The 24,793-nt window shown below is 41.6% G+C and overlaps 2 protein-coding genes across 2 annotated transcripts in view; one reads left to right on the forward strand and one right to left on the reverse strand.

The window, feature by feature from the left end:
* Window positions 1-6,789: 6,789 nt before the first annotated feature.
* Window positions 6,790-18,125, reverse strand: LOC144271931 (uncharacterized). The gene is made up of 2 exons (XM_077829600.1): window positions 18,082-18,125; window positions 6,790-8,995 (listed from the first exon to the last, which is right to left on the reverse strand). Exon 2 carries the CDS (start codon window positions 8,981-8,983, stop codon window positions 8,084-8,086), a length of 900 nt encoding a protein of 299 aa, XP_077685726.1. The 5' UTR covers window positions 8,984-8,995; window positions 18,082-18,125; the 3' UTR covers window positions 6,790-8,083.
* Window positions 18,126-18,285: 160 nt separating this feature from the next.
* The window catches only part of ACVR2A (activin A receptor type 2A), a 113,932-nt gene continuing 107,424 nt past the window's right edge, over window positions 18,286-24,793 (forward strand). Inside the window, exon 1 of the mRNA XM_077829593.1 lies at window positions 18,286-20,104. Coding sequence (XP_077685719.1) covers window positions 20,050-20,104 — 55 coding nt within the window. The 5' untranslated portion in view covers window positions 18,286-20,049. The remainder of the gene's footprint in view (window positions 20,105-24,793) is intronic.

Consider the following 24,793-nt stretch of genomic DNA (forward strand, 5'->3'; position numbering starts at 1 on the left):
CACACTGATCTGGCTTATAAATGTTTCCAACTTTGTGAACTTGGCCCTTTTAAAGCACAAAGTAATTATATTACTGGTTCGGACTTTATTCTGTTTGCACGTAACATATACAATCAAATCATGCTCACTTGCACCTAAACAACTAATTTTTAGTTCTGTGATCAATTCCTCTTTATCCATCAAGACAAGGTCTAATATAGAATCCCTCTGTGCTAGATGCAACACTTCTTGAATCAGAAAATTGTCATCTGTAACATTTAGAAATTATGAGGATCTTTTCACACTGGCTGTCTGAGATATGCTCTGGCATATGTCAGGCAGACTGAAGTCTCCCATAAACATGCAACTTTTTTGCTATACATTATAGATAGGTGCTTTAGGAGCTGGTCATCCCATTCCTTAATAGGATTTGGTAGACTATGGCAGATTGACAGAGCCGGAAGAGTACCCAGAAGTCATACTACATGACAGGTCCAACAAAGAAAATAACAGAAAGCTACTAGCCATCACCTTCAGCCCCCAACTAAAACCTCTCCAACGCATCATCAAGGATCTACAACCTATCCTGAAGGACGACCCATCACTCTCACAGATCTTGGGAGACAGGCCAGTCCTTGCCTGGAGACAGGCCCCCAACCTGAAGCAAATACTCACCAGCAACCACACACCACAACCACTAACCCAGAAACCTATCCTTGAAACAAATTCAGTTGCCAACTGTGTCCACATATCTATTCAGGTGACACCATCATAGGGGCTATTCACATCAGCCACACCATCAGAGGCTCTTTCACCTGCACATCTACCAATGTGATATATGCCATCATATGTCAGCAATGCCCCTCTGCCATAAACATTGGTCAAACTGGACAGTCTCTATGTAAAAGAATAAATGGACACAAACCAGACGTCAAGAATTATAACATCCAAAAACCAGTTGGAGAACACTTCAATCTCTTTGGTCACTCGATTACAGACCTAAAAGTTGCAATTCTTCAACAAAAAAAAACTTCAAAAACAGACTTCAAGGAGAGACTGCTGAATTGGAATTAATTTGCAAACTGGATACAATTAACTTAGGCTTGAATAAAGACTGGGAGTGGATGCGTCATTTCACAAAGTAAAACTATTTCCCCATGTTTATTCCCCACACCCACTGTTCCTCAGACATTCTTGTCAACTGCTGGAAATGGCCCACCTTGATTATCACTACAAAAAGGTTTTTTCCACTCCCGCTCTCCTACTGGTAATAGCTCATCTTAAGTGATTACCATATACACTGTAATGAGAGTAACACCCATTGTTTCGTGTTCTCTATGTACATAAATCTCCCCACTGTATTTTCCACTGAATGCATCCGATGAAGTGAGCTGTAGCTCACGAAAGCTTATGCTCAAATAAATGTTAGTCTCTAAGGTGCCACAAGTCCTCCTTGTCTTTTTACTAATAGTACCCTATCTTATACTTTAACTGAGAGATAATTTTTGGTTTTGAAGGTAATCTTTCACATTTTGATTAAAGTGATTTGCTAGTGTTTAAATATTCAGACAAACTTTTGATACCTGGTTGTTTTTAAGAAAGAGGAGAGGAACCAAATTCATCTCAGTGCAACTCCAGTAAACTTAGTGAAATCACACTATGGATGGATTTGACACATGGAAATTTAGCTTTATAATTTAAATTTTGCCCTTAATTTACTCAATCGTCTCCAAGGATTGCATGGATCTCTAGAGATGGTTTATTACAATGTAATACAGGCCAAATCCTGTTCACTTGAAATTAATGGGGTTATTCACATGAGTAAAACAAGTAGGATTTAGCCAAAACACCTGGGTACAAACTGAGGCTAGCGTTTCAGCCTATTTTTGTTTTTATTTTAGCAAGACAGTACTTCACTGGGCCTGATAGCAGCACGTGAAATTTGTAAGTTTGATTTTAAAAGTAACAGGAGAAAAAACTGTCATGGACAAATAAACTAAGACAGTCTCTCTTTTTCAAACTCTGTTATTTATATGATGCTTCCAATATGTAATATAATTACATATTTGGTCAACAATATAATTTTATTTACCCAGTAACATACATCTGGGATGGTCTACAATAAAAATCTATATTCAAACATCAGATTTTTTGGACGAAATACAATTTTTCACACAAATCATTTATAATTCATGAATCCTAGGTCAAATTAGGAACATTTTATGCTACTTTTAAAATATATATATATATAAAAATAAATAAATAGAGAAAAATATAAACCAGGCCTCTTGTATTTGTATTTCAGCATCACGAGAGGCTAAATAGTCTCGTGCTTGGCTGGTGTGATAGGAATGACTTAGATGTGGGATTCATTCCTGCTGTTTGGACCATTTATCTTTTTTCACCAAAAGTCACTGACTCAAATTTAAAGGAGTACTTGTGGCACCTTAGAGACTAACCAATTTATTTGAGCATGAGCTTTCGTGAGCTACAGCTCACTTCATTGGATGCATACCGTGGAAACTGCAGCAGACTTTATATACACACAGAGAATATGAAACAATACCTCCTCCCACCCCACTGTCCTGCTGGTAATAGCTTATCTAAAGTGATCATCAAGTTGGGCCATTTCCAGCACAAATCCAGGTTCTCTCACCCTCCACCCCCCCCACACAAATTCACTCTCCTGCTGGTGATAGCCCATCCAAAGTGACAACTCTCTACACAATGTGCATGATAATCAAGTTGGGCCATTTCCTGCACAAATCCACGTTTTCTCACCCCCTCACCCCCCTCCAAAAAACACACACACAAACTCACTATCCTGCTGGTAATAGCTCATCCAAAGTGACCACTCTCCCTACAATGTGCATGATAATCAAGGTGGGCCATTTCCAGCACAAATCCAGGTTTTCTCACCCCCCCACCCCCATACACACACAAACTCACTCTCCTGCTGGTAATAGCTCATCCAAACTGACCACTCTCCAAGTTTAAATCCAAGTTAAACCAGAACATCTGGGGGAGGGGGGGGGGGTTGGAAAAAACAAGGGGAAATAGGTTACCTTGCATAATGACTTAGCCACTCCCAGTCTCTATTTAAGCCTAAATTAATAGTATCCACTTTGCAAATGAATTCCAATTCAGCAGTTTCTCGCTGGAGTCTGGATTTGAAGTTTTTTTGCTTTAAGATAGCGACCTTCATGTCTGTGATTGCGTGACCAGAGAGATTGAAGTGTTCTCCGACTGGTTTATGAATGTTATAATTCTTGACATCTGATTTGTGTCCATTTATTCTTTTACGTAGAGACTGTCCAGTTTGACCAATGTACATGGCAGAGGGGCATTGCTGGCACATGATGGCATATATCACATTGGTGGATGTGCAGGTGAACGAGCCTCTGATAGTGTGGCTGATGTTATTAGGCCCTGTGATGGTGTCCCCTGAATAGATATGTGGGCACAGTTGGCAACGGGCTTTGTTGCAAGGATAAGTTCCTGGGTTAGTGGTTCTGTTGTGTGGTATGTGGTTGCTGGTGAGTATTTGCTTCAGGTTGGGGGGCTGTCTGTAGGCAGGGACTGGCCTGTCTCCCAAGATCTGTGAGAGTGTTGGGTCATCCTTTAGGATAGGTTGTAGATCCTTAATAATGCGTTGGAGGGGTTTTAGTTGGGGGCTGAAGGTGACGGCTAGTAGCGTTCTGTTATTTTCTTTGTTAGGCCTGTCCTGTAGTAGGTAACTTCTGGGAACTCTTCTGGCTCTATCAATCTGTTTCTTTACTTCCGCAGGTGGGTATTGTAGTTGTAAGAAAGCTTGACAGAGATCTTGTAGGTGTTTGTCTCTGTCTGAGGGGTTGGAGCAAATGCGGTTGTATCGCAGAGCTTGGCTGTAGACGATGGATCGTGTGGTGTGGTCAGGGTGAAAGCTGGAGGCATGCAGGTATGAATAGCGGTCAGTAGGTTTCTGGTATAGGGTGGTGTTTATGTGACCATTGTTTATTAGCACTGTAGTGTCCAGGAAGTGGATCTCTTGTGTGGACTGGACCAGGCTGAGGTTGATGGTGGGATGGAAATTGTTGAAATCATGATGGAATTCCTCAAGGGCTTCTTTTCCATGGGTCCAGATGATGAAGATGTCATCAATATAGCGCAAGTAGAGTAGGGGCTTTAGGGGACGAGAGCTGAGGAAGTGTTGTTCTAAATCAGCCATAAAAATGTTGGCATACTGTGGGGCCATGCGGGTACCCATAGCAGTGCCGCTGATCTGAAGGTATACATTGTCCCCAAATGTAAAATAGTTATGGGTAAGGACAAAGTCACAAAGTTCAGCCACCAGGTTAGCCGTGACATTATCGGGGATAGTGTTCTTGATGCCTTGTAGTCCATCTTTGTGTGGAATGTTGGTATAGAGGGCTTCTACATCCATAGTGGCCAGGATGGTGTTATCAGGAAGATCACCAATGGATTGAAGTTTCCTCAGGAAGTCAGTGGTGTCTCGAAGGTAGCTGGGAGTGCTGGTAGCGTAGGGCCTGAGGAGGGAGTCTACATAGCCAGACAATCCTGCTGTCAGGGTGCCAATGCCTGAGATGATGGGGCGCCCAGAATTTCCAGGTTTATGGATCTTGGGTAGTAGATAGAATATCCCAGGTCAGGGTTCCAGGGGTGTGTCTGTGCGGATTTGATCTTGTGCTTTTTCAGGAAGCAGCTTGAGCAAATGCTGTAGTTGCTTTTGGTAACTCTGTCGGATCATAGGGTAATGGCTTGTAGAAACTCGTGTTGGAGAGCTGCCGAGCAGCCTCTTGTTCATATTCCGACCTATTCATGATGACAACAGCACCTCCTTTGTCAGCCTTTTTGATTATGATGTCAGAGTTGATTCTGAGGCTGTGGATGGCATTGCGTTCTGCATGGCTGAGGTTATGGGGCAAGTGATGCTGCTTTTCCACAATTTCAGCCCGTGCACGTCAGTGGAAGCACTCTATGTAGAAGTCCAGTTTGCTGTTTCGACCTTCAGGAGGAGTCCACCTAGAATCCCTCTTTCTGTAGTGTTGGTAGGGAGACCTCTGTGGATTAGTATGTTGTTCAGAGGTATTTTGGAAATATTCCTTGAGTCGGAGACATCGAAAATAGGATTCTAGGTCACCACAGAACTGTATCATGTTCGTGGGGGTGGAGGGGCAGAACCTGACTCAAATTTGTTTCTCATTCCTTCAGAATATAACATTAAGAATTTCACACAGTGAGGAAAGATCCAATAATTCAGAGGATTATTGGATTAATCAGATAATAAATCTTGGATTGAAATTCAATACAAAAAAAATCACAGGAAGCCCATGTTTCCCACCACATTTTAGAAATACCCCTGTGGAGACTGTAGATTAATTTTGCAGCATAGGATCCTGCCTATGCTGCTGCTCCCGAGTACATAAAGCTTGTTCAGTGATAAGTGTAAAAGCAGCAGAGGCACAGATGAAATCTTCTGTGTTCCTGTTATGAATGCTCTGTTGAGGAAAAAGAGACACACAGTTGTTTTTTCCATTGTTCTCCTTATTTCCTCAGAAGGAAAGGAAAGTTATATCCACACTTGTCTCCAGAAAAAGTGCTCCCCACCAGGAACAAAACTAGAACAAAGTTCTAGAAGAACAAAACTAGGTAGGATCACATACATTTCATGCTGTTGCTGCCGCATCACAGAGTAAACTCTGTGTAAAAGCACAGATTGCAGGTACTATATCTTGCATGCTCACATATCACAGGGAAAGATCCATTAAAATAGTTATCAAATTGATTGGTCCTGGAAGAGGGAAAAGAACCAGAAGTGTACAGGAAGAGGAGAATGGAAGGGAAAAGCCAGGAAAGAAAGAAAAAAATAAGAGAAGGGGCAACAACAACATAAAATGGCAGTGGGAAGAGATGCAAACAAACAAAGGGAGGAGACTGACATTGCATTGATGTTCTTCACATCTATTTGGGACAGAATTCAGCACTTTGCAACCTCACCGTAATGGCAACAGCCCTGCACAGACAGCACTCAACCCCTGGAGCACTTTGCAAACACTTTCAAAAGTCAGCAGTGATCACTTCTGAAGGCTGGTCCTCATTCAGTTTTTGCACAGATTTAACTTATTTGATAGAAAAACCAACTTAGTTAAATCAGTGCAACATTCTAGAGCAGATGCATTTATATTGCTAAACACATATTATCAGTATAACTGCATCCACACTGGAGATTGCACCGAATTAGGTAAGTTGGTTTTATATAAAAGTGTTTATTAGATAAATATAGTGTGTTTTGGAAAATTTACAAAACAAGGTATGCTGATATAAATGCCTTTATGCTGGTATCTGTTTTGTAGCCTAGCCCTCCAGCTGTATCACCATCCGCTTCCCCCACTTCTGGAAGGACTCCGCCAAAAACAGTCCAGACATTCCTCTCAGTGGCTTAGCAGTCCACAGCCAGGCCACTCTTTCAGCAGCAGGGAGACAGGGTCGTTCACTACTCCAGGCCCCAGGACCCTGCAAACAGCAGCTTTCTGCTGCCTCTTCCTTCCAGCTCACTGTCCCTATTCCCTAGGCTACTTCCCCAGTGCCTCAGTTCCTTCTGCTCCTGCCACTGGCTCCAGCTCCTTTATCCTCTTCCCAGGACCTTCCAGTGGTTTCCCCAGGAACTGAAATTAGGGAAGGGTGTTCGAATTTACGGGGGGGGGGGGGGGGGGGACAACGTTGTGTCCGGGCTGATGAGGGGTGAGACTGAAGGGTGGGCTGTATGGCACTATAGTAAAAACTGAAAAAATGTTTCATGACCATTTTATTAGATTTAAGTCATGTTTTAAAATCACCACACAAATTAAAGTTGGCTACTCAAGCCATCTATGAAGCACTAAGTCTACATCCTTCTTGGTTTCTTGTCATAATTTTGCACAACTCTGTTAATGAACTTCTTGAACGCAATGCATTCATCTTTGGTGGCTTCTTGTGTGTCCGGTACTTCCATTCCTTCTGTTGATATGCTCATTAGTTCATTCACATGATCAGGCAAAAGGCGACTTCTTTCAGAACACAGAAAGAGATAGCAAGAGATGAATTCCTACTTCTTTCAACCCAGGAAACACAGCACAAAGATCAGGTCTAGCCACCAGTGATGATAAAAAAAAAGAAGTTGAAGTCAAATCTTCTTTCATTCATCATAAGATATTCCACTCTGTTCAAATTCTGTTCTGTCCTGAGCACATGGCAGCCCCATTGCTGGTAGTGCCTCACTCCACTCAACTGTTGGTGTTTTATAGGACAGGCATCAGTAAAAGCTATGTAGAGGTTGAGTAGAATCTAGAAATCACTGTTGTAGATTTTTAAGAATCAAGTCTGTGTACTTTTTCAGTTGTCTTAACAAACACTTCTTGTCTTCTTCACTTAAGGATTCAATATAAATGCCTTCATTAGTCAACTTCTGGACTGAAGTCTTTGCTTCTTCCAGTACTTTTTCAATGGATAGCTCTCTGATTGATCCAAATGTAGCTTCTATTGATGGACAAAGATCTACTACTGTTGTAGCAGATGCCTGGATGGCACTGTTTAATGACTCAAGTGGTTTCAACAGCAGACTTATGAGAGAGAGAGAGAGAGAGAGAGAATGGCAATAGTCTTCTGAATGTAGTAGCAAAAGTAATCCACAAGCCTCACTACTGAGATCCATCCCATCTTGGCAGATACTTTCCAAAGCCAGTAAAAATGGCTGGAGTAATTTTAAGACAACAGCCAAGGATCGCTCATAAGAAAGCCAGAGGGTTTTCCCAGGTTGGACTAATATGAACTTCAGTCCCAGTGTATCTTCTATATTTTCCAAGATACTCAGTCTTTGGACTTTTGCTGAAAAATGAATATAATGAAGACATTAAATGTATAGCTTTTAAAATGTATTTTGAAGAGTCTACAGCTTGTATGAGTGCTAGCTGGAGTAGATGGCCTCTGCAGTGTGTATAGGAGAGATTAGGGTTGCACTTCTCTCTGAGCAAAGCTTGTACTCCACCAGGTCTTCCTGAGAAGTTTGCAGCTCCATCAAATGCACAAGCAGCCATCTGTTTGGGGTCCAATTGACAAGCATTTAACTCTAGATGTGGGTTGTCACAGATGCAGCCGATGTGTCTTCTATAACTTGAAGATCTGGAAATGCATCTACTGGCCTACCACTAACATCAAGATAACATACACGACTTAATACTTGATGTCCATTTGCATCAGTGCATTCATCAGCCATGTATGGAAATTTTTTGAATGTGGTGAGAGAGTTCTTCACTTTTTCAACTGTTGAACCGCATGCTTCTAGCCAGTCAGTTGAGTTTCTTGCAGAAAGATAGTGAGCATTTGCTGGTCGTGTTTGGAACCAGTGTTCAACTACAGGATGAACATGTGACAACGCACTTAAAATTGGCTTCCAGTTTGTAGTGTGTGGTATCTCTTGCTTAAGTAGAAAGTATGATGCCACAGCCATGTTTGCTATCATGAACTGTGTTGTGTCTCCAGCATTCTTAACAGCCTCATTAAGTACTTCTAAAATTGGCTTTGAAAGTGGGTTTATAAGGCTTTCTGCATGTTGATACAGCCCATAGTCCTGGCGTTTTACTGCCTGTTCACGTAGTTTGTCAGCATTGGCTTTGCTGATCAGTCTGACAAACCAAGCTCCTCCACTTTTACCAATTATAGCATTGGAAAGCTTTCTTTCTTCGTAAGTTTTTTTTTTGCAAAAGGTGCACCAGTAGCCATCTTTTGTAACTTCAATAAATGGGAACACTTTGACCCACAAACACTGGGAACTACCTTTAGGTTTAGGAGACACTGTTTCTTCAATAGGTAGCTGTATTTGTGCTTTGGGCTGGTCGGACGTAGATACACCACTTGAACCTTCAGATGACATGTTGATATATTCTTGGTTATTGATGTGTTCTTCACCTTGGATAGTTTTTGAGGCCTTTGAGTGGAAAAATTGATGTATTGTTTTTTGTCGTTTCATTTTCACTTTGACCTGCAACATATAAAAGAGATATGAATAAATTAAATGTTTTGTTAGTAGAATGCAAATTTAACATAAGGATAATGCAAAATATACCAAAACATATAACAGGTCTATATTTCGAAAAAAAATACATTTTTTAAAAATTTATATTTAATTTAAATTGACTTTTGAAAACTAAGCCATTATGGGATAAGAGGGAAGTCCTCTCATGGATCAGTAACTGGTTAAAAGATGGGAAACAAAGGGCAGGAATAAACTATCAGTTTTCAGAAGGGAGAGAGATAAATAGTGGTATTCCTCAGGGATCGGTACTGGGACCATTACTGTTCAACATATTCATAAATGATCTGGAAAAATGGGTAAACAGTGAGGTGACAAAACTTGCAGATGATACAAAGTTATTCAAGATAGTTAAGTCCAAAGCAGACTGAAGAGTTACAAAGGGATCTCACAAAACTGGGTGACTGGGCAACAGAATGGCAGATGAAATTCAATGTTGATAAATGCAAAGTAATGCACATTGGAAAACATAATCTCAACTATACATACAAAATGATGGGGTCTAAATTAGCTCTTAACACTCAAGAAAGATGCTGGAGCTATTGTGGATGGTTCTCTGAAAATATCCACTCAATGTGCAGCGGCAATCAACAAAGCAAACAGAATGTTGGGAATCATTAAGAAAGGGATAGATAAGACAGAAAATATCATATTGCCTCTATATAAATCCATGGTATGTGAACACCTTGAATATTGTGTGCAGATCTGGTCACCCCATCCCCAAAAAGTTATATTGGAATTGGAAAAGGTACAGAGATGGGCAACTAAAATGATTAGGGGTATGAAACAGGATTAAAATGACTGGGAATTTTCATCTTAGAAAAGAGACGACTAGGGGGGGATATGATAGAGGTCTATAAAATCTTGATTGGTGTGAAGAAATGAATAAGGAAATGTTATTTAATCCTTCACATAACAGAAGAACTAGCAGTCAGTCCATGAAATTAATAGGCAGTAGGTTTTAAAAAAAAATCAAAGGAAGTACTTCTTCACACAACATAAAGTCAACCAGTGGACCTCTTTGCTGGGGGATGCTGTGAAGACCAAAAATATAACAGGATTAAAAAAAAACTAGATAAATTCCTGGAGAATTGATCCATCAGTGGCTATTAGCCAGGATGGGGAGGGATGCAACACCATGCTCTGAGTGTCCCTAGCTTGTTTGCCAGAAGCTGGGAATGGGCAACAGGGGATGGATCACTTGATGATTATCTGTTCTGTTCATTTCCTCTGAAGCACCTGGCCTTAACCACTGTTGGAAGATAGAGTACTGGGCTGTATGGACAATTGGTCTGACCCAGTATGACCATTCTTATGTAAAAATTAATTATAATAATAAAAATGTTTAGTACAGAAACTCCCCAACATAACGACCTCTCAAGATAGCAACGATGAGAGATAACATGCTCAAATAAATTGGTTAGTCTCTAAGGTGCCACAAGGACTCCTTTCCTTTTTGCGAATACAGACTAACACGGCTGTTACTCTGAAACCTTGGCAAATAATGCATTTTAAAAATCTTGGCCTACTAGGAAACATTTATATAAGTTCCCATCCCCAGTCACAAATCCAGCATTCTGGAGCAAAATCACTAAAATATAGTCCAACAAACAAATGTTTATTTAACATGCCCCTCACTTTTCCCTCCACTGCACCCAACTCACCGGTGTTGTCCTTGGTCAGTGGAGACTCAAAGTTCAGAGGTGCTTTCACATGAGTACACCTCCTAGGTAAAGGGCAAGAAGGCACCTTGCTCATTCCTCCAGCTACTCATTGTTCTCTCTGTCTACTGTTGTTCATTATGCCACCGTTCACTCCATTGCTCTGTTGCCAATGGTCCTGTACTATCACCTTCTGCTGCCACTGTGGCCTCTGCAAGTTAGTCTCTTGAGGTTTCACTGGCTCTCAGTGATTTCAGCTGAGCTTTCACTGGGGGAACCTCACTGCTAATGCAGGCTGGGCCGTCTCTTTCACAGAAACACTATTCCACAGCAGGACTAAGCACTTAGACCTAATTATCAGTGATTTCAGCCGTAGTGGTCACTGAACAAAACAAAAGACTATCTGTGGAGCCTAATCAGCTCTGTCTTTAAACAGCAGAGAGGGGCAGGTCAAATAGTACTTGTGACTCAGGCAGACCATCAAACAAAACACCTGTCCCCATCCTCTCTCTCTCTCGATGCCTTCAATCAACACAGGCTACGTACAGTTCTACTGCCCTTTACTCATACAATAAGAATAACATTTCATTACCCCTGCCCCCTGCATTCAGGTGATTTGTAACCCAACCCCAGCCAAAATCTATCAACTGGGCAACACAGCTCTGTTTGCTGGATACCTCGGTAGATTAGGTGTGAATGTAAATACAACTGGTCCTGAAGCCTTTCCCCCCAGCCCATCTAGACTTTGCTTACAAATCATAATTTCAAATTATTAGGCTGGCCAACAACACCGAAATGAATGCACTGACATTGTCATAAAAAACAACAGCTGTACAAGGAAGCTAGTCTATGTTCATACTTTTCAAATCTATGATACTTTTTCAGATACATGTATTTTATCATACACTTTATATGCTTTTAAAGTGTGTATTAATGTTTCAATTTCAGTTCAAATTTCCAGACAGTCACTAAATTGGCATGTAACTAGTTCACAAAACTGGGGGTGGAAGGGGTGGGGTATTGGGGAAATTCGGGGGGGGTGTAGGGAAATCACTGCGGAGCCTATATAAAGGGAAGGGTAAACACCTTTAAAATCCCTCCTGGCCAGAGGAAAAACCCTTTCACCTGTAAAGGGTTAAGAAGCTAGGATAACTTCGCTGGCACCTGACCGAAATGACCAATGAGGAGACAAGATATTTTCAAAGCTGGAGGGGGGGAGAAACAAAGGTTCTCTCTGTCTGTGTGATGCTTTTGCTGGGGACAGAAAAGGAATGGAGTCTTAGAATTTAGTAAGTAATCTAGCTAGATATGCGTTAGATTCTGTTTTGTTTAAATGGCTGATAAAATAGCTGTGCTGAATGGAATGGATATTCCTGTTTTTGTGTCTTTTTGTAACTTAAGGTTTTGCCTAGAGGGATTCTCTATGTTTTGAATCTGATTACCCTGTAAGGTATTTACCATTCCGATTTTACAGAGGTGATTCTTTTACTTTTTTTCTTCAATTAAAATTCTTCTTTTAAGAACCTGATTGCTTTTTCATTGTTCTTAAGATCCAAGGGTTTGGGTCTGTGTTCACTTATGCAAATTGGTGAGGATTTTTATCGAGCCTTCCCCAGCAAAGGGGGTGTAGGGTTTGGGGAGGATTTTGGGGGGGAAAGACATTTCCAAGGGGGTTCTTTCCCTGTTACATATCTGTTAGACGCTTGGTGGTGGCAGCAATAAAGTACAAGGGCAAAAAGTAAAATAGTTTGTACCTTGGGGAAGTTTTAACCTAAGCTAGTAAAAATAAGCTTAGGGGGTTTTCATGCAGGTCCCCACATCTGTACCCTAGAGTTCAGAATGGGGAAGGAACCTTGATAGGGGGGTATTGGGGAAATTCAGGGGGAGTGTAGGGAAATCACTGCAGAGCCTATAAGTCCTGGCAGACTGCCAGGAAGCCAATCTTCTTGCTAGAGCTCCCTATGGCAGACTTACTCACGCTGGTCTGCAACTTCCTTTTATATGGGCCAGATGGGCCCTGATTGGCTGGGCCAGCTGCCGCCCTAATTGGCTGTTTCCCCTGCAGCCACTCCTTTGCTACCTGCCTCCCTAGGCAGGTTTTAACCCTTTCAGGGCCAGTGCAGGACAGGCGCCCCATCACAAGCTCTTACTGACCAAGGGAATAGTGTTGTCAAGATTCAGCAGAAGCTGGAACCATGTCTAATCCTTGGGCTCCTGTTTTATTAACATATATATCAGTGCTCTTCCAAGAGTAATATTCCCTTCCTACTGTTTACTCTTGTCTCTCCCCTTTTATGTACCTCTGTTGGCCTATTATATTTATACATGTTATCAATCTAATTTAGATTACACAAAGGGATGCAAGGGTTATATTTATACATTATGTTATCAAACTAATTTAGGTTCCACAGAGGGATTCCACAAAGGGATGCAAGGGTCCTTTGCAGGACTGGGACCTAGGATCAAATTCATCCCTGGACTGACTCCCATGCTGACACACTATCAGAGGAGAGGCAGTTTGCATCCACCTGATTATGGTTGTGTTAAGGGGCTAATTTAGCTCCAGGCAATGATACTTATGCTAATCTTCACCAGGCACCATAGCCCCTATGTCCCTTGCACAGTTGGGGAACAAAAACGGCATAAGGAGGCTCCTACCATGCTTGATCCTGCCCTGGTAAGCCCCATGACTGCCCAAGATTGCCCTGATTGAGCAGCTCATGAGTTAGTAATATTCAGTAGGTGGGGCCTTATGACTGTTCAAATAAGCCTTAGACCAATGATGAATCAGATTTTAGGATTGTAAGCCCCATAAAGAAGGAACACAATCTTATTTTAAGTTTGTAATACGACATGCACAGAAATGGCATTGTATAATAATGTTTAATCAGGATTTATTGATCTCTTTATATTTGAAATTGTTGGCAAAAATGTTGGTTTAAACAAAAATCTGAATGCTGTCAGTAAAAATTTGTTGAAGATATTAACAACATACTTGTAGCTCTCTAAAATCTGAAGTCTTCTGGTTTTAGAGTAATAAAATAACCGCACTGAAGCAAACATTTGAAATACATTTTTAAACGGTATATATAGAAAATACCTAATTATTATTTCTGCAGTGCTGATGCCTGTTTGAGGATCCCAAATAATCTCCCACTGTGAGCATATCATTAGAAGAGGCCATGTTTCCACATAATTCAAGGAAAACAATTTAAAAACAATAGTAAAAAGCCCATTTTTATTCCTAAAACTGAGCTATAACTTGCCAAAAATAAACAAAAAACATCTTTAAATTAAGGTGGTATTGATAGCTCTCTGCTATAATTTTCAGCTCATGTGGCAATGTGATTAACACTTTGAAGAAGCTGAGCCAGTTGAAAATACAACCTGCAGAACAAGTTGAGTTTGAATATTGTGTTATAGGACACTATAAAAACTACAGATTAAATAGGGGTGTTGCAAGACTTAATTAATTACTGTTTGCAAATCATTCTGAAGTTCTTGAATAAAAAGCAGCATACAAGGTGTTGCCACATGTCCTGATATTTCCAGAGTTGCACGATCTCATATTCAGTTTTACTTTTGAAGGCCTCCAAACAAAATGTCATCATGTGAACTCTTTGGGGCAGGGAATGTCTCTTTAATAGGTGTTTATACAGTGTTGAGCACAATGGGATACCAGTCCTTGATTGGGGTCCCTAGGAGGTATCACAGTACAAATAAATATATTATTAACTTGTGTGCTTGTGCCCTTGTTAATTTAAGTAATGGTGATGATTTGCCAGCTCTGTCAATTTAAATCGTGTTTATCCATGAAATGGATACAACTCAGGCAGTGTTAGTTCACTTTTCCTCCAGATTGATGGACAACGTTACTCAACTCTGACTACTTCTGTAAGAGAAGGGGTAGCCCTTCATGATCATGTTCTTTCAAACTTTGCTGCTCATGCGGCCCAGATCATTGATCTACACCAGGGGTGGGCACACTGCGGCCCATGGGATTGCCACCCCCGTGGGGCTACGGGTCCCGCGCCGCTCCTGGAAGTGGCTGGCACCACATCCCTGAGCCCCATGGGTGGGATGGGGGTTGCAGAGGGCTCCACGCACTGCCCTTGCCTGCAGGCACTGCCCCCTACAACTCCCATTGGCCGGGAACAGGGAACCGCAGCCAATGGGAGCTTCAGGGGAGTAGCCATAGGTGAGGGCAGCGTGCGGAACCCTCTGTCTCTCCCCCACCCCCGGGGCCGCAGGGATGTGGTGCCGGCAGCTTCCAGGAGCGGCACAGCGCAGGGCCAGGGCAGGCAGGGAGCGTGTCTTAGCCCCAGTATGTGCCACTGCCACCCCGGAGCCGCTCTAGCAGTGCCAGGCTGGAGCTTGCACCCTGAACCCCTCCTGCACCCCAACCCCCTGCCACACCACTCCTGCACCCCAATCCTCTGCCCTGAGCCCCTTCCTGCACATCACACTGCCTCCCACACCCTGCACTCCCTCCCGCACCCCAACCCCCTGCCCCAGCCCTACATGCAGAGCCATGAATGTAATTTCCCCACACAGATGTGGCCCTCAGGCCAAAAAGTTTGTCCACCCCTGATTTACACTATCAGGAGGGCTAGCCTGAATACATCCCAGAACACATGGCAGAACTCCACAGTCAGCCTGTGGCTACTTAGGGACTCATTACAGGGCATCAGATAGGTGTTTTCTTAGAGTTTGGCCAGAGTGAAAAGGAGCTCCAGCTGGTCCTTGTTGCCTGTGTACACATTGGTCGGAAAACTATTTCACAGTTGCCATCAGCGAGATGTATAACTGGCATTAGGAGAATGCTGGTGATAGTCTCTTTGTCCTCCCTATCTGTCTGCCTGCCCGTATCCACTTGTTGCTTCTTATCTTATACTGTGGGCTGATCTTCACTATGGGGAGAACGATGCTGCTGTAAGCAGGGATCAATTTAGCGGGTCTAGGAAAGACCTGCTAAATCGATGACAGAGCGCTCTCCAGTCAACCCCTGTACTCCAGCTCTCTGAGAAGAGTAAGGGAAGTTGACTGGAGAACGTATCCCATTGATGCAGCACAGTGAAGACACCGGGGTAAGTTGACCTAAGCTACATCGACTCCAGCTACATTATTCACGTAGCTGGAGTAGCGTAACTTAGGTCAACTTATCCCCATAGTGAAGACAAGCCCTTAGACTGCAAGCTCTTAGGGGCAAGAGCTGTCTTTTTGTTCTGTGTTTGTACCTAGCACAATGGGGTCCTGGTCTGTGACTGGGGCATCAAGGCCCCATCACAATACAAATAATAATAACTGGTGAAGGCCTGGGTCCTTCAAGCCAAAAGGAAGATGAGTGATTAGAGCCAACAGTTTCCTGAGGGTACAGAGGAGTACCAGGGAGGCTGAATTGGAGAAGCAGCACAGAACAGTTGTGAGGACCTGCTTGGCATCTAGAACCTCCAGAGGCTCAGTGGAGACATAGATACTCTCCACTGGGATCCCTAATGCTGCCACATCTTGAGTTGCACCACCTAGTAGGAATTACAGAGCCTTGCCAGTACCACACATGTTGGAGGCTGCTGTGACAATAGCCACCAACCTGCACACTACCACAAGGGGCAAGGCAGCCATCAAGAAGCAGCATAGGCCAGGCTTCACAGAGTATATCTTCATTGCAAAAAAGGTGTGTTCTTAACTTGGGTTAGCTAACTCAAGTTAGCAATCTTGGATTAAAACAGCAGTGAAGAGAAGGCAACTTGATTTTTAACTTGGGTCAGCAGATTGAGTTTGACGCAAGTTCCCTTATAGAATTTAACTGATGCTGCTAACCTCAGTTAAAAGTCAAGTTGCTGTGTCTATACTGGTACTTAAAGTTAGCTGACCTCTTTTTTCCTTCACTTAAGACATACCCCTAGTAAAGTTGGAGTAAGGGGCCCTGCTAGTGGAATTGCAGACAGCTACTGCTGAAGATTCTGCAGCCACTTGGGCATATGCCCTACTCTGAGAAACAGGACCCTTTTTGCTGGTGAAGGATTTGGTGGCAACCACTATCGATAATTTAGTGTTACTAACTCTCACAATTTTAACTCAAATCTTGATATATTTGCTGTTTTCCTTGAATCCTCAGTTCTTGGAGTCATGTGATTATTGGTATGTGACGTGAGCATTTATTTTAAAAATGGAAAGTTTCTAGCCCTGGATTGCAGAGAAAGCTTGAAAACATGAACCCTAAAAGGCTCAAGAAGAATTAAAATAAAATTTATTATTTTTCTAAAAATCCATGATTTTTAAGTCAATATCAGGATTTTCATTCTGTGGCTCTGGCAGCTTTCTAAGGTTCTTGGGGAGGTGAGGCATGGTAGGGATGGTAGGTGGGTGACTGGGGACAGATTATTGTTCCTCACAAGTGCCCAAGTGTAAGACCTCAGAGGAAAAGGGTTAGGGCCTGCTATGGCCTTTTTTGATTAGACGAAAAACTAAAATGAATTAAAAAGAATAAAACAAAAATAAGGGAAGGGGGGGGGGGAGGGAAGGAGCAATCCAAGCTGCCCTCCACCCCCTTTCTGCTGCTCCTTCCCTCTCCACTCCCAAACCAGAAATTGCACTGGTAAAACCCAGATGGCCAGGTTTAGGATTAGATTTTTACTGGTAAATGTTGGTAAACATCTATTTCACCATACACATGAAAACCCTCCCCCTCCACCACTCAAGAAAATAAATCCAGGGATAATAATAGAAATGTACAGAGGGTCAAACATGAAAGTAAGAAGAATGTTGCTTGAGAATTTATTAGAGTTTGATTTTAAGGCTACTTACTTGATATATTTTGATTTGACATTGACAGCTTGTGTTTTAACAGCTACAAATGTTAACTGTTTGTATCTCAACATCTACTGTCATAAAAAAACCTATTGTCTGACCCTCTCCCCCCACTCCCTGATAGTCAGCAACTGCAAACATTTATATGGATTTTAAAAAGCTTAAACATAAGCATTATTATCTCCCAAAACAATTAAAAATAAACTTGAAAATATAGGGTAACCTCAGGATCCCCAGGACAGCACACTGAGGCTGAAGAGTTTGGGCAGAGATCTGGCACCAGACAAGTTGACAACAGTGATAAGGGGGACGAGGGAGGTAATGATTTAGTTGGGGCTGGTCCTGCTTTGAGCAGGGGGTTGGACTAGACCTCCTGAGGTCTCTTCCAGGGGGTTCCTTTCCGCTGGCTGCACTTGAAACGGCAAACGGGAGGAGAGGGGAGATAAACTAAGCCAGGAAGGGGAGCAAGGGTGACGGGTGTAGCACCCAACAAGACATCCCCTGCAGCCCAGGGGCATGAAAAAGTGAGGAGAGACGATTAGGAACGGGAGCGGACCCACTCACCAAGCAAGGAGGCGCGCGCAGATACGGGGCGCGGGAGCCTTCCTCCTCGCGCATAAGACCACCAGAGCCCCGCCCCAGCCAGCAAGGCGAGGCCTTGTGCTCCGCCCTGAGTGGTTCCGAGGGCTGTCAATTGGGGACGACTCGCGCACGCACGGAGTCGCGCGACAGGCAGCCGTGATTGGGGGAGGGGAGCCAGGCGAGGAAACAAAAACAATCGCCCGGGTGCCGCCATCTTGGGTTCGTTCTGCACATCACACGGTGAATGGGTAGATATGAAATTACCACAGGCGAGCAGCAACAGCAGCACGGTACGGAGGGCCGTTCGGAGCTGCCAGCCGGACGCTGGGGACGATAAAGCCGGCTCCTTCGTCCGTCGCCGCCTAGAGAAAAGCTCTGGGCTTGGCCTTTCATTGTCGTCGACCCCTAAACTCCGCTCCTGGGGGGGCAAAGTTGTTGTGTGTCGCGCCGCTCCGGAGACGAGAGGGTTGGAGCCTGCAGCAGTTTCCTCAGAGCAAGGAGTGAGCCGGGGACAGAGCTAGGGGAGGGGGAGAAGAGGGGATTCCCCTCCGCCCTCTTTCCAACCCTCTGCCCAGGGCTTGCCTGGAACGTGGGGTGGGAGGCACAAGGAGAAGGCAGTAAGAGTTCACCAGGCTTTCAACCCCCGCCCATTGGGGAGTTTTTCTTCCTAAGAAAGCAAAAGTTGGACTGAGTGGAAAATTCTCCAGGTTTCTCTCTTCTAACCACGTTGGGGGCAGGGAGGGAATATGTATCCGTGAGGAGTCGGGAGACGGTTGTGCATCAAACAGAAGAGCCTCAAGTCCAGCACACTGGAGGAAGAAAGCTGTCACCAGCCCAGCAAACACGAATATACTGGCCACATCCAATCATGTGTATATAATATTGGTACCTTCTCCATCTCCATAGAAGCGGAATTCTCCTAGAAGCACAGCAATCAAGGAAGAAGAGACTTGCCACGAGCCCATAGATCACCCTCCTCCCCAGCAGCTGGAGACTGCAGGGTTTTTTGTTGTTGTTTTTTCAGTCACTCTTCACTGTTTAAACACCAAATATAGTCTCTTGGAGGGAATTCTTAAAGGAGTTTGAAATTCTGTGTTGAGGCAAGAATGTCTGAAATGTACAGCCTGTGTTGAACGGACAAGGAGAGGATCGCGAAAGTAGGAGGGAGGTGGGGGGAGAGAAGGGGAAACGTGCGGCTTTCATTGACTGGTGAAGGGAAGCCAAGAGATTTACCTTCGTGGAACTGTAAAGGCGTGTTTGTTATATAGCTGTTGTTTCTCTCCCCGTCCTTTTCCTCTGGTCACTCTACATCTCCCAGCATTATTAAAGTAAACGTCAATGTTGCCCACGTGTGGCTGGTAACTTCCTTTTTAGACAATTTTATAAAGAAACTGACAAGTTTACAATTCTATCAGTGGCTTACTTGTTTGTGACGTTTGAAACGGAGATGGAACTACTTGCTCAAACACTACATGTATAACGGGAGTAAGGTTGAAAATATATTGTTTACTAATTTCAGTACAACTTGCCTGGCCCAACACGACGAGGGATACTTTACAGAACTTGACGTGAAAAAAAGCTGAACTGTGCTCTGAGACTTGGTTCTTTTCCTAAAAGACGGTTTCCGCTGTTGACTTTTTATGGATTCTTAACATTTTTTTTCTGAATTGCATTTTTCCACCATTTGTACAGAAGCCAAATGACACGTGTATTTTGAAATGCTTCTCCAAATATATACACCCCTGTATCGGGGATCTCACTAGAAGGAGCTGGAGGGATCGTCAGTATCTAAATAAATCTGATTTTTCTTTTATAAACACTCTAATCTCCAAAAATGTTGCTTTAGATTGCTTTATAACAGTTAAATTTAAAGGTGGATTTTTCTATTTGGAAGAACCAGGAAACTCGATAGTAGAAACACCATCTGTATGTTGTAACTGTATTTCGAAAATGGGAGCTGCTACCAAGTTGGCGTTCGCTGTCTTTCTGATCTCTTGTTCTTCAGGTAAGTAAACTTACCTTTAAACTGACCAAAATTATCTTTGTGGGGTTCGCTGAGATTTGCAAACTTCGATTAGCTTTTCCTTTTTGAGTATATTTGTCTTGGAATAGTTTCTCGTTGACAGTGATTAATTGTTTGAAGTGATAAGGTGGTTGTAGATGACGACTGTAGTGATAGCAGCTATTGTGTTCATCTTAAAATATCACAATTCAGCACTTTTAATGTATGCAGTGTGTAAACTTAAAATTAGTTTTAAATTAGTCCACTGCAGAGTTGATTAATGGAGTAACTTTAAAGCTAATCATTTAGACTAATATTGTAATTTAGTGTTTTCATGTTCAGAATGTTCAGGAAAATATAACCAAGACACATCTCTAACTTCATTTAGATCTTATTTTGGGGTACTCAGTGGTGAGCTTCCGCCTCCATTAGTGTGTTTAAAAATGGTTACTTATTCTGAAAGCACTAACTAGTGCTATATGGAGAGGGAGTTGTGCGTTTGTGTGTACATGGCAGTACCAAGAGAACGAGGTACGCTTCAAATCCCTATCCAGATATTTTGCAAAACCTAACTTTTTCTTAGCTACCCAATACATGGTGCTGTTTTATAATTTTTAGATACAAAAGGCCAGTTTTAAATTACTATTTTTAGTCACATGAAATAATGTGGTCTAAGAATTGTTTAGGCTTGTAGAAGCATTTTTCATGGCAGTAACCAATGTTTGGAAATTGTTAATACAATTGCATTTATTTGAAACTAGCCTTCTCTGAGAGCTTCTGTGATCCACTGATCCTGGGTCTTGTAACTGATTTTTTTTTTTTTTTTTTTTTTAGTTTTACAACTTGTTTTATACTGACTTTTTCTTTCTGATTCCTTTTTGTTTATGTAGCGTTGTGTGCAAAAGTAAAATTACTTAGTATTCTTAATTGTGATTTGACAACTGGTTTTATCTGATCATATGTTCATTTTGTTTCCCATAGCTGGGTGGCTAGTTTTCTGTAACAACAAAGCTTTTTTTAAAAAAATCAGAACCCTGTAATATATAGAATTTTGCTGAATGATACATTTCCTTGTGGTTATTAAATGGATGCAGTCTAGTCTTGTGTCTGTAGTGTTATTGATCCGTTCTGTGTGGGCTGAATGTACTGTGAAATGGCGATCACTGCCAGAGATTAACCAAAAGAGTTACATCTGTTTAAACAGAAGAACATGTTAAAGACAGCATGACCCTTTTTAACATCAGAAAAATGATACCAGATTTTTAACAAATTCATGATGTCTTGCATTGAAGTAGTTAAAGCCTTCTTGAGAGCCTCTCTATGAAAGTATGACCTTCAATTTTAATAAGGCTATCTTTTTTTGTTTTGTTTTCAGTCAAATTGCTCTTGAGTTCAGGAACATTTTCTATAGGGGACTCTTTAGTCTTGTTGCATTTTAAAGCGCCTCTTACTTTCATCAGGTCTCTACCTCTTTTTTGCCTCTTCACCGTGCCTGATTAGAGGACAGGATAGCACAGTGCAGTCCTTTCCTAGGAACCTACTTCTCCTACTTGCTAATCAATTAGAAGCATTCTTGACCCACACAGGGCAAACCTCCCTAGAGTACTTCCAGCCTCTATTGTTCTTGGCAACAGTAGACCAGAAACTGGATGTTAATTTTGTCTATGACAGTGGAAATAACTTGTACTAGGCCAGCAGGAAGCTGCTTAAAATATTATAGAATGCATTTCATAGCTATTGTAAAATATTGTCTTTCAGTTATTCTGAAGTGTCATAGCAAATATTTCTGTGTAATGGAGTATTTCAGAATTTATAAAGTATTCCAGATCTAGCTATATAAATGGTTAATAATACATCCAGTTAGAAATGTGACTATTTTTACAGTTCAGAGTTTGAGGCTACTTAGGCTTCTTAATACAAAATAACACGAACACAGAGGCAAAATGTAGTGTTTCTGCTGATCATGTTGATTTTATGTAGCATGAAATCTAGCATGGCAAAATTATAAATATTTTTTTCAAACTCTGAAGTTAGAATAAAATTATTTTCCCCACTAATCTGGATTTCTGCCTTAGCCTTTATTAAGTATGTTGGCCAGTTTGAAGAAACTTTTACAACTTAATTCTAAGGTTTCTATTGATATTTCTTCATTGTGGTTGCAAGTCTTCAGCTCCTCTTAATGGGTGTTCACTGAACATTTTGGGTCTACAAGTAACTGCTAAAGTTACGTGCACAGCGGTTCATCATAATCATCTGTCCTTTTTCAAATAAAAAGGGTAAATTTCTTCTTGCAAGCGTTGGGGGTGGGTCTGTAATTTTGGGGCACTTTGCCTTACTAAATATTGATTTCAGATTTATTTGGGTTCCATCACCTCTTCTAAATCAAAATCCAGCCCTTTTTACGGAAGAAACCGAAATATCTTTCACTCTAACATGAGTATGGAAAAGGATTAATGCCTCTTCCTCATGCCACCTTCCCCTTTAGTACTCATTCCTAAATCACAGTGACTACCCCAAGAGATAATCACATGTGGGAATGTATGCATCAGTACAAACCAGAGAGTAAGATGGAAGCTAAATAGAATACCTAATCAAAGTTGTCAGTGGTCCTTTAACATGCTATATGTATACTTCAATTCAGAAAGTGTTTTCCTTTATTTAAAAAAAAAAAAAAAAGGCAAAGTAAAACAGGGCCCTATGGCTCATGGGTACACTTGCTATGCATCTCCGTATTAATGGTTCAAGAAATAAAAATCTGCACTCTTGTAACAAGAAACTTCTCATTGTTTAACTTAGAGGTGATTTACAGTTTCTTCAGAAAAGAGGGAAGTATGCTTCCCCCCCACCCCTCCTTTTTGCTGGAGTTTATACCTTAACATCAGGAAGGCCAGGGCTGGTCTTCCTTGGTTTTCTTGTATGTCTTGAAGCATGTGTACTGTGGTGCCTTCTCCCTCATCTTTTTAACTGAAGGGGAGTGGTTAAAACTTTCGGCAGCATTTCTTGACAATATGCAGTCATTGGCAGTGTTAACAAAAAGGTGACTTTTTTTTTTAAACTCTTAAACTAAAAAAGAGTTTCTCACCTGTGGCTTAGCTTTCACTGTCTTGATACTTGTGAGGTTGTCATTTCAATAATTCTCCAGCTTTGAGTCCCCTTCAGTTGCTTATGCCTTTTTTTTTAAAAAAACTGCCTTAAGCATGCCAGAGAAGCATGCAAACAAAAGGGTGCTAGCCCAGCTTTTCACTTATTTGCAGGTCACCCTCAATTTACTCAATTTTTGGAGAGGCTTTTGTGTTTCAAAGAAAGTGATAAGTCCAAAATTCTTCTGTAGTAAAAAATACCTTTTATGCCCTATTACAGAGACTGCTTTTTCCTCCCCTTAGTAAAAGTTCAAATACATTTTTCAGATATCAGAGAAATAATTACTGAGAGCCTAATATTCTTAAAGGTTTGGAGGCACAATGTTAGCTATTCTCAAAGAGCAGAAGAAAATAGGTGATTTCTTTATTTAACTAGTGAGTAGAATTTTTCAGACTTTTTTCCCTGCAAGTAACCATGGCACTACTTAAGAATCCTGCCAACGGTTCAGGAGCATCATTTATGTACTTGACTCCAACAGTGTACTCCCACCAGTAATCAATCTGTGCTTAGTGGTTGAACCCCCTAAGCATTTTATCTGTAAAATAAAGTGATTAAACACTTTAAAGATGTACTGTACACACTTTTAAAAGTAGTACCAAGTTCCTATTTGTACATAAAAGAACAGTAGCAGCACAATTTCACCATTAGTGGCAGATGCTCAGAACACAATCTTTGCAGCACTGTTGACAGTAGCCTTTTATGATAGTTTTCAAACATGGCTACACCAGACAGGTGTGACTATAAATTAGGTTACAACCCTATTGTGGCCTTACATTAACGTTATCACTATGCTCAGAAACAGTACAATAGAGTTTCTGAGGGAGGTCTCTCTAATTTTGCTAATTTTAAAAAAATACTGTTAATATGGGACATGGAAGCCATATTACAATTGTTGTAACAGTTGTGTTTGAAAACTTCAGTATTGTTCTAAGAGAACTGTGCTTGACAACTGTTTAATGAACACGGTTTTAGCTAGTAGAATTCTGTTGCTGTGTATCTGCTATAGATACGTCTTTTAGTAAGAGCTGCTTAAGAATTACTGTTACATATGCCCAGTGCTGTGGAAGCTTCTCTGTTTGGGGCTAAGGCGTTGTCATACTATGTTGCAGTTGCAAAAGGATGACTATTGCAATCCTGGTATATGGGTCTTAATAGCTTTCAGCTGTTTTTAATAGCTTGCTTCAACATCTAAGTGGCATTCCTGCTCTTTATGCCAAAAAATTCTTCAGGACTTCATCACAACTTGCATACAAATAACAGAAAAACAACTTGTTTAACCTTTCCTAGCATATCTGACTTTTCTAACTTTTGAGGTTGGCAGCAGTTAGTATGGGAGTCTTCTAAAGTGATTGCTTTTCCTACATCTCACTTGAAAAGGCCCTCAGTTCCATGTTTATATGCCAGAAATTTAAAAATCTGACTTGGATCTCATTTTTTTGCAACTTATTTCACTCTGAACTAAGTGTTCTTTCTGAAATAACATCACACTTCTCTTGCTGAGTCCATGAAGCCACACAGTAGCATAAAAATGTCTTACTTTACATGGAAGAC

The sequence above is a fragment of the Eretmochelys imbricata genome, chromosome 11 (genome assembly GCF_965152235.1).
Source record: "Eretmochelys imbricata isolate rEreImb1 chromosome 11, rEreImb1.hap1, whole genome shotgun sequence".
Taxonomy (NCBI): Eukaryota; Metazoa; Chordata; order Testudines; family Cheloniidae; genus Eretmochelys; species Eretmochelys imbricata.

Bases quoted from the DNA above. Each gene is read 5' to 3' on its own strand.
- LOC144271931 (XM_077829600.1), bottom strand. From the start codon at position 8,983: ATGAAACGACAAAAAACAATACATCAATTTTTCCACTCAAAGGCCTCA.